Here is an 8,728-nt window from a genome sequence, read left to right on the forward strand (position 1 = left end):
TGTTGAAATTTGAATCATAGATTTTAATTTAGTATGTAAACAATGCAAAGAAGATCATAGAATAATTGAATACTCAAAGATTAAAGACATTCTGTGTCTTTGATGTATCATGCAGCTCTTGACTTAATCACTGCTTATAAACCAGTGTTTGATCATTCTGAGCATCTCACAGTTTTGAGAGATAACGATTTTTGATAAACAATATCAGGCATCTGCTCAACGACAAAATCAAACAGCAAGATTACTGCTGATTCAACCTGATTCAACCACAGGAAGAAAGAGCAAGTTGTCACACCATGTCACGATTCATGTTGAGCTCTGAAAAGAGAGAGAGAGAAAAATATTGGTACACCAGGAATGAGTACCAGGGCCTTCAAAGAGAGATCAGACATCTGGAAGACCTGTTGAACAACGAGAGGGACAACGCTCAATATGAACGAAGGTGGAGAGTCCAGGCCTGCAATGACCTGCTGGAGACCCAACAACAGTTGGAAAAAGAGAAATCCCTGAATGCACAGCTCATCAATAGGAAAGGAAGATCTAGGTCACCCTTATACAAGCAGAGGATGACGCACAGGGACTCTAGAACTACCAGCTCCATGGAGGTGGTGACTGAGCTAAAAGCTGAGCAGGAAAGCTACAAGATTCCCAGACTAGGACGGAAGAGACAGACATCTTCCCAGGCTCTTATCCCAACAGGGAAGCAGCAGCATCTGACCAGTGACCTTCGGAATAAACTCAGGGCTTCGAGAGAAGAAGAGCAAAAGCAACAAAAAGTTTTGAACTCTAGGATCGAGCAGGACGCTCGCTGCCAGGATTCAAATTTTGCTGCTAGGCAGGGAGCAGATAAGCTCTCTTTGCTGGAGACCCAACAACAGTTGGAAAAAGAGAAATCCCTGAATGAACAGCTCATCAATAGGAAAGGAAGATCTAGGTCACCCTTATACAAGCAGAGGGTGATGCACAGGGACTCTAGAACTACCAGCTCCATGGAGGTGGTGACTGAGCCAAAAGCTGAGAAGGAAAGATACAAGATTCCAAGATTAGGACGGAAGAGGCAGATATCTTCCCAGGATATTATCCCAACAGGGAAGGAGCAGCACCTGAACGGTGACCTTCAGAATAAACTCAGGGCTTCGACAGCAGAAGTGAGAAAGCGACAGAAAGTTTCGAACTCCAGGGTCGAGCAGGACGCTCGCTCCCAGGATTCAAATTTTGCTGTTAGGCAGGTAGCAGATAGGCTCTCATTCACGACTGACAGAGAAGAAGACTCGGCTCCCAGACGTGAGGCTGCCAAGCGACAGAGGTCTGCAGTTTACACTGAAACAAACCATCTGCAGCAAGACCTTTCTAATTATAATGAGGTGGAGGAATCCTTCAGAGATGGAAGGCACACCTGGAAGAATGCCAGAATGTATCAGCACTGAGGAATCCAGATATTGAAACCCAGCCTAAGAGACTACGTCCATATTTGCATATGAAATTATATTTCATAATAAATCCTGAAAATGATTCCTGCGAGTGAAATAATTCGCACTCCGCTTCATCATCTCAACCTTGTGTCATCTTTGATCGTACAATAAACAAGTTTGAACTTTCCATTTTGCATAGTGCTCTGTGTTCTATCTCTGCGTTGGGGTTTGAACACGCTCTTAAACATGACACCTGTCAAATGTAGCACTTGTCTCTCATAGTCAGGCTCTGACATGTAGGTACAGTTGTCACAGTAGATGGCGGTAATGCACTTTGAAGTTAGATTCCACCCACCAATGAAGAAGAGATAATAATAAGAAGATTAATGTGGAATGATCTTTCCTGGTTCTTAAGGAACAACATTTTATTACGTCGATTTTTAGAACATTGAGATGGAATAGGGGCTGGCTTCGTCCACTCTACAGATCCTACTAATTTTGAATGCACCTTGACGTTGGTTTCCATCTGCCAATAAACCGACAGAAGAAGCAGAAACAGAAGACTGGGAACGGATCAAGCAACTGAAGCAGGATGTCCGCAGGGGCCTTAAATGGATAGTTCACCCAAAATGAAAATTCCCTCATTATCTACTCACCACTTTGCCGATAGAGGGGTGGTTGGAGTGTTGAGTCCAAAAAAGATTTGTTCACTGGTAGACAGCGTTGCAGCCAAAGTAAATGGCAACCACTAATTCAGACGTAAAAAACAACAGAAAAAAAACCTGACAATGTCCCCATATTGCTCAGTAACTGCAGCAGTAACTTGCTGCACTCCTTACTGCACTCTCGACAGCAGTAAGTAGGAGGCTAAGAACCTGGTGTAACTGAGGCTGTGTTGGATATGTCGGGTTTAAAAGAAACAAGGATGACACCACAGGAGCAGTATGGAGGCATTTTCTGTTTGTATGACTTCAATGTATCGAATTCTGCTGCAACGTTGTTACACCCTGAAACCTTCAAAAGTGTTAAGAACAGGGATAGTAGATTTCCTAAACAAAGAAGTAAAGGAAAAATGAAGAGAAGATGAGTGTGGCCAAGTAGTGAAAGAGAGGAATACGGCTCTGAGGATCTTAAGAAAAACTCCTGCTATGCATAATAACAAAGTTTAAACAAGTTTATGCAAACATTGAACAGTTATAAATTTGTGTCCCATGCAGAAGATTGGCTGGGGTGCTGAGTTAAGAGCCCCCCCCCACAACACCTGATTACATTAGCCAACAGCAATGAAAGAGTTTGTGATGTGCTGCAGGAGACTGCGACACCCTTAACAAGACCTCCTGTCACCAACTTCCTTCCAAAAGCTGAGATATGGTTTGCCCTTTAGCTTTACTATTATTTATGTGAATGCACATTATGTATCATTTGAGCTGGGACCACTGAACTAAGATCGACCATTCCAAGTTGGAGATCCTGTTCAGACCTGGTATGAACATCCTTCCTGAGTGACTCAATCACAAGTTCAGGTCTGAACACATCATAATTCTTCTTCTTCAATGCATGTGGCCACATTATTTTCATTGTGTGGACACAAATGAATCCTGGGACATATATGAAGGACCGCCCACTCAGTTGACCTCACTGACCTGCTACAGTTTCACTTTGAATCATCAGATTTTACTCTTCTCAGTTACTATACATTGATTTGTTTGTGGCTACATCAACACTGACCACCACATGATGACCGATACTTTTCCTAAATTGGTCAAATCTTTCTTCGACAGGCCCTGGACTCGTCTCTCTCTCTTACTCGTGCCAACACACAAACATTGTCATCAAACCCATCTGTAAACTCTGACGAGTAGGAACAACTACATAAAGTATTAAGTATGATATTATACAAATAAATGTGGGAAGTGACATCTGATCACAAGTGACACATTCAGGACTCATAATTACAAGGTGTGAACTGACAACTGTTCACTTCTGATTGGATCTCTCAGGACGCAGCTGCTCAAAAGAAAGAGTACTTGTAGCTCTTCAAGAAAAGAACTTTATTCATTTATATATACAATACTTTATCAGTGTCATGGAATACATGAAAGACTCTAACTTGTTCCATTAACACAATAATATATGTTTAAAAAATTAAGAGAGCATATTCACTGCACACATAAAACCAGCATGCATATTATAGCAGGGGTGTCCAAACTTTTTATCGCGTCGCTCAGGGCATTCATGGCGGCGTTCTAAGGGACAGCTGGCAGGTCAGCGGTGAGTTGTGCGCCACATAGTGTCTAAACTGAGAAGTACAATACAGTGGGCCATTGTCCATTACATTACAATTAATTTAGCTGACGCTTTTATCCAAAGCGATTTACAATCAGTGCATTCAAGGGTAACCGAGGGTACAAACCAAGAAAAACAAGAATCAAGAAAGTACAATTTCTTCAAAAATAGAGCAAAACTACAAAGTGCTATAAGTAAGTGCCATTTAAGTGCTACTAAATTGTTAGTTTAAAAAAAAAAAAACTAGTATTTTTTTATTTTCTTTTTAATTTTCTTTTTTTTGAGGCGGGCCAATTTAAAAAGGATGGCGGGCCACAGATGGCCCGCGGGTTGTAGTTTGGACACCACTTATTTAGAGGAATCTCTTGAGACGTTCAGAGGATGTGTTCACGGTGCAAACAATTATTTTCTGAGGTCGCTATTTCCCTCAAGGCTGAGGGATATGATGTTCACAAGAATGAGACATACAAAACCCTAAAACATAATGCCTCATGCCGCTGGCTGTCGCCGGTGCAGATGCATACCAATGAGAATAAAAAGCTTGACTCTTTTTTAAATGATGTAGTCAAGCATTCATTTTATTTCACTGGTTTCATAAAAACACAACAACATTTAGAAGTAAACCTTTTATTGGAATACAAAAAACATGACAGTATTCAGTGGTTATGCTGTAAAACAGAATTTCTCTGTGGGTTTTTAACTGAATTTTTCACCAGTCTCTTATAAGTAGCTTTACAAGTCAGGAAAAGTTTTGAATGCATAGAACAAGTTGCAATATTCAAATGAAATATTTGCACAAAGTGATGGATGTGATGATTTGAGAGGTGCAGGATCTTCATGCCGTGTCATACTGTGATCTCTATGGTCTGAAACAGGGAGACACAAATAATTATATCATTATATTAATACCTGGTCTGTTTGTCATAAGAAAAGTAGTTTTTATCTTAAAGCGCCTGGTGGAGAGGATGAAAGAATTGCTCCATTAAAAGCTAAAAAATACAAAATCAGGAGAATAGTAGATTGGGATAAATAGTGAGAAATGTTTAACTGTTTAAATGTAAATGTTCTCTCAATTAAATTAAAATGTTTCAGTAATGGCCTATGTGAAAACCAAACACATAAAAATAACTTTAAAATCTTCACTTTAGTATGAAATTCTTAGACCCGTTGAGAAGCGTCACATCTCTGATAAAAAATCATTACGTGACAGCCTGTATACCTGACTCAGGACACAGTCACAGTCTGCAGAGGAGACCCCGGCCTGCCTGTCTCCCGACTGGCACAAGGGTGCAGTCAGAGGAAGTGGATCAGAACTGACATGAGAAGGTACAAACACGGTTAATCGGGTTGGTTTTAATCACAGAAACTATCAACTTTCTAAGGTCCATAAGGATAAAGCTTACTTTGTCGCAGCAATGTGGGCATGAGCTGAAAAAGAAGTCAGAGGTGGAGATATAGGGATATTTTAAATAATGCATTATATAGTGCAATGGTGTATAGTGAATTTATCCTTCACACATACACACACACACCTTGGTTGTGGTCGAACATCCTGTAAACACAGGCCACACCAACTGCCAACATGAGAAGAAGGAAGCAGCAGAACGCTATGGTGATGATCTCTGTCAGGTTTATGAAAACCTCTGTGAAGGAGAAGGGACATGAACAGTGAGCCATGACGTACTGTGGTGTCAGCATGGGAGTCATTTATATATACAACATGTGCTGTTTACTTGGTGGTGTTTCAGTGGTGGATGTAGCTCGAGGCATGGAGTTAAGGATCCTGTCTGATTGAAAGTAAAAAATACATGATAGTGCAGAGGCCCCCCCACACAGAAGGTACTTAAGAAAAGACACACATTATAGGAACAGTTTGACATTTGGGGTAATATCCTCTTTTGCCATCTTGTCAAGAGCTAGATGAGAAAATCTATGCTTCCCTCGTGTGTGTGGTATATAATGCTCTACAGTCGTATTATTTTCATTTGAGTGATGATCTATTTACCTGTGACTCGGACCAGCACATCTCTACTCTCCACCCAGGGCCCGGAGTCATCATAGCTGTTCCTGACCCTGCAGCAGTAATACCCAGACTCCTCTGAGGTGAGCTTAGTGAGGACGAGTGTCTGTCCACGGTTGGCGAGGGCAACGTGAGTCAGGTCATCCTGAGACTGGGCGTCCACATGTGTCGCGGAGAGAAGGACTGAGTCGTTCAGGAGCCAGGAGATTTGGGGAAAGGTTCCTCTGCTGACTACACACCTCAGCCTGGCGGCGGCAAGCTTGGAGTCGGCTCTGTAGAGATATTCCACCTCCGCTGTCACGTCACCTCCAACTGGGACTGGGAGCGAACGTGAAGGAGAGAAAAGCATTCATGAGGAGGAGGAGGAGGAGGGGAATTAGAGGAAGGTAATGACAGAACCACCACACATCTCCTTCACATGTCTGTGTAGCTCATACCCACTTCCAGAGTCACAGGTTCACTCATCAACTCCTGCGTCTCAGTTTTCACCCAGCATCGCGCCACGCCCATGTCCATCCCGGGTATCATGGCGACGAGGAACCAGACAGTGAGGGATTGGTTAGCTGTGAGGGATCCCACCTCTTTGTCATCTACTGAGAGAGAAAAGTTGACCGGATGGCTCCCTCTGGTTGACCAGCAGGTTATGTTGCCTTGGTAGCTGTCTCCCTCTTTGAAGATGGAGAAGGAGATGTTTGGCTTTGATACATAAGCTGTGGAGGCAAAACGACAATCAATCAAATTTTATTGTATTCACAAATCATAATTTGCTTCAAAGGGCTTAACAAGGTGCGACATCCTCTGTTCTTAACCCTCAACAAGAGTCAGGAAAAACGACCAAAAAATAACTTTGAATCATGACTGTTTGGCCAAAAGTATGTGTACAGCGATCGTATACTTATTATTGACATGTTGTTTATCATGGTTTGGGCAAAACGCTTTATATCCAATGAAGCGTTCTCTTAATGCTTCAGATATTTAAGACTGACAGAGGTTCCTTTCCTGTTTCATCATGGCATTGCTCTCATAAATCCATGTCCATGAAGAGAAGTTTTTTTTCATTTAGCATGGTGTGGTAACTGGGCACTGGGCCTTGACCTCAACTCCATACAACTCCTTTAGGATGAAATGGACTCTGAAGGAGACAGTTTCAGTAGAAAACTTCCATCTTGAAAGGTAAGTACATTCCTGCAGCCAGGTTCAACACCTTTGTACAGAAGTCCACTTCTGAAAAGTGGGCCATGCTGTGGCAGTATTTTGAATTTACATGATTTTGGAAAAGAGATAATTGTCAAAGAATTTATGCAATAACTTTGGTGTAAAGGCTCCATGTGGTTCAGCATGTCAGCATACTTTACTACTTTGCCATCAGTGCAAACCTCGAAGCTCAATCGAGGCTGATGGGAATTTTGGAGCTATTTGGTCATAAAGCAGATTCAAATTAAGTCCAAATTAATATTTGTAATGACCAACGTCCAACATGGTTAAAAACATGAAATACAATGACCATCATAGGAGGGCATACCTCCGCCAAGGCAGAACATAATTATTATTTTGGTCATGAAACCTTTTCAGTGGAAAACAGAGATTTTTTTGCAAATAATTAGAAAAAAAACCCTTTATATATCTGTAGATTTGTACCTTTGACTATCACCTTGACCTCGGCGCTGCCTAAAAACCTGCTGCTGTCCTGAACCATGGACCAGGCAATGCAGGAGTAGTTGCCAGCATGCTCTGGAGTGGCCTGCTCCATCACCAGCTCATTACCAGTGAGGTGGAAAAGCGGAGAGGTTGAAGATGTTACTTTCTTCCTGTTGAAAAACCAGATGTAGGACAGGTGGGAGCCCCTTGTGACAGTGCATTTCAGAACAATGCGTGACCCCTCGTATGCGACTGGGGGGAAAGGTTCAGTGGCCACTCTGGTATTTGATGCTGGAACTATAGATGGGAGGGAATGAGAAAGTTACTTTTGCGAATATTTTTTCTTTCTTACAACAAATGTATGGTACTCACTGACAACACTCAGTGTGATGATGTTGCTGACTCCTGTGCTTCCTTCAGCCGTTGCCTTGCAGTGGTACGACCCCTCTGATGTTGCAGTGACCTTCAGGGAGAATGATGCAGGTTTGTCTCCTTGGAGATCGGTGCCCTTGAAGATTGGGATACTGGCGTTTCTCATCAGCTGGTAGGTGACTGGTGGAGAGGAGTCAGGTGCAATACATTGGAAAGCCACCCTCGAGTTGAGGTAGGCCATGTGAGGGCCGGTCAGGACTGGGCGAGGAGAAACTGATCCACCTTAAGAAAGACATGAAGTAGTGGAAATAGTTTGGCTATGGACCTCTGAAATATACCCTATGTAACACATTTTAATAAAATGAATGACAAGCAGCATTTTTATTAGACCTACAATTACCAAGCTTCTGAACCACTATGGTTATTGTACATAAAGTCAAATAAAAGATCTCAGAAAACTAAGCTTAATATCTCAAGCACTTACTCATCTTGATGACCAAACTTGCCAGAGCTGAAACAAAATCAACAACGTGTTTCAGTGAGAATATTAGAATATGAGAATATAAATATTAAATTATTTCTGTTGTCATTTTAAATAAAACTTACCTAAAAGAGGCAACAAATAAAGATTATGTAGATTCTTCATAACACGGCCGAGTATTTATCTCTGACATGGTTTCTCTAGCTTGGTTGTGTATAAGTGTATCTGCATGCGTGACTCTGTGTGTGTTTGTGTGTGTGTTTGCGTGTGTGTGTCAGGGTTAGGGGTGTTCCGCATGTGTTTCTAATAGATAACATATTCGGCCGCGTATTTGGCATAATTTAAACGGTCTGTGCGATGCTCATTATCAACAACAAAATAGTTTTTTTTTTTGGAAAGCACAAACCACACAGGTTTTAACGAGCATTGTTTATGCTCGAGAAAAGATTGAGGGACAACCCTAATTTACAATGACATCAAGTTAAGGGACAGAAAAAGAGGAAGAAAAAAGCATCAACA

At 41.8% G+C, this 8,728-nt stretch overlaps 1 protein-coding gene across 3 annotated transcripts; it reads right to left on the bottom strand.

Annotated features, from left to right (window-relative positions):
- Positions 1–4,309: 4,309 nt before the first annotated feature.
- On the bottom strand, positions 4,310–8,691 carry LOC133954344 (Fc receptor-like protein 5). Of its 3 annotated transcripts, XM_062388721.1 has the most exons (11): positions 8,335–8,487; positions 8,213–8,239; positions 7,729–8,010; positions 7,357–7,653; positions 6,156–6,428; positions 5,704–6,036; positions 5,432–5,485; positions 5,231–5,341; positions 5,102–5,126; positions 4,918–5,011; positions 4,310–4,564 (listed from the first exon to the last, which is right to left on the bottom strand). In XM_062388721.1, the coding sequence occupies exons 1-11, from the start codon at positions 8,372–8,374 to the stop codon at positions 4,544–4,546; spliced, it is 1,557 nt and encodes a 518-aa protein (XP_062244705.1). In that variant the 5' UTR covers positions 8,375–8,487; the 3' UTR covers positions 4,310–4,543. The 3 variants fall into 3 exon arrangements, 2 of the variants coding, with proteins under 2 accessions (XP_062244705.1, XP_062244706.1); XM_062388722.1 differs by lacking the exon at positions 5,432–5,485 and having other exon boundaries at positions 8,335–8,488; XR_009920772.1 differs by lacking the exon at positions 4,310–4,564 and having other exon boundaries at positions 5,432–5,481; positions 8,335–8,691.
- Between the last annotated feature and the right edge of the window lie 37 nt (positions 8,692–8,728).

Source organism: Platichthys flesus, chromosome 5 (assembly GCF_949316205.1).
Source record: "Platichthys flesus chromosome 5, fPlaFle2.1, whole genome shotgun sequence".
Taxonomy (NCBI): domain Eukaryota; kingdom Metazoa; phylum Chordata; class Actinopteri; order Pleuronectiformes; family Pleuronectidae; genus Platichthys; species Platichthys flesus.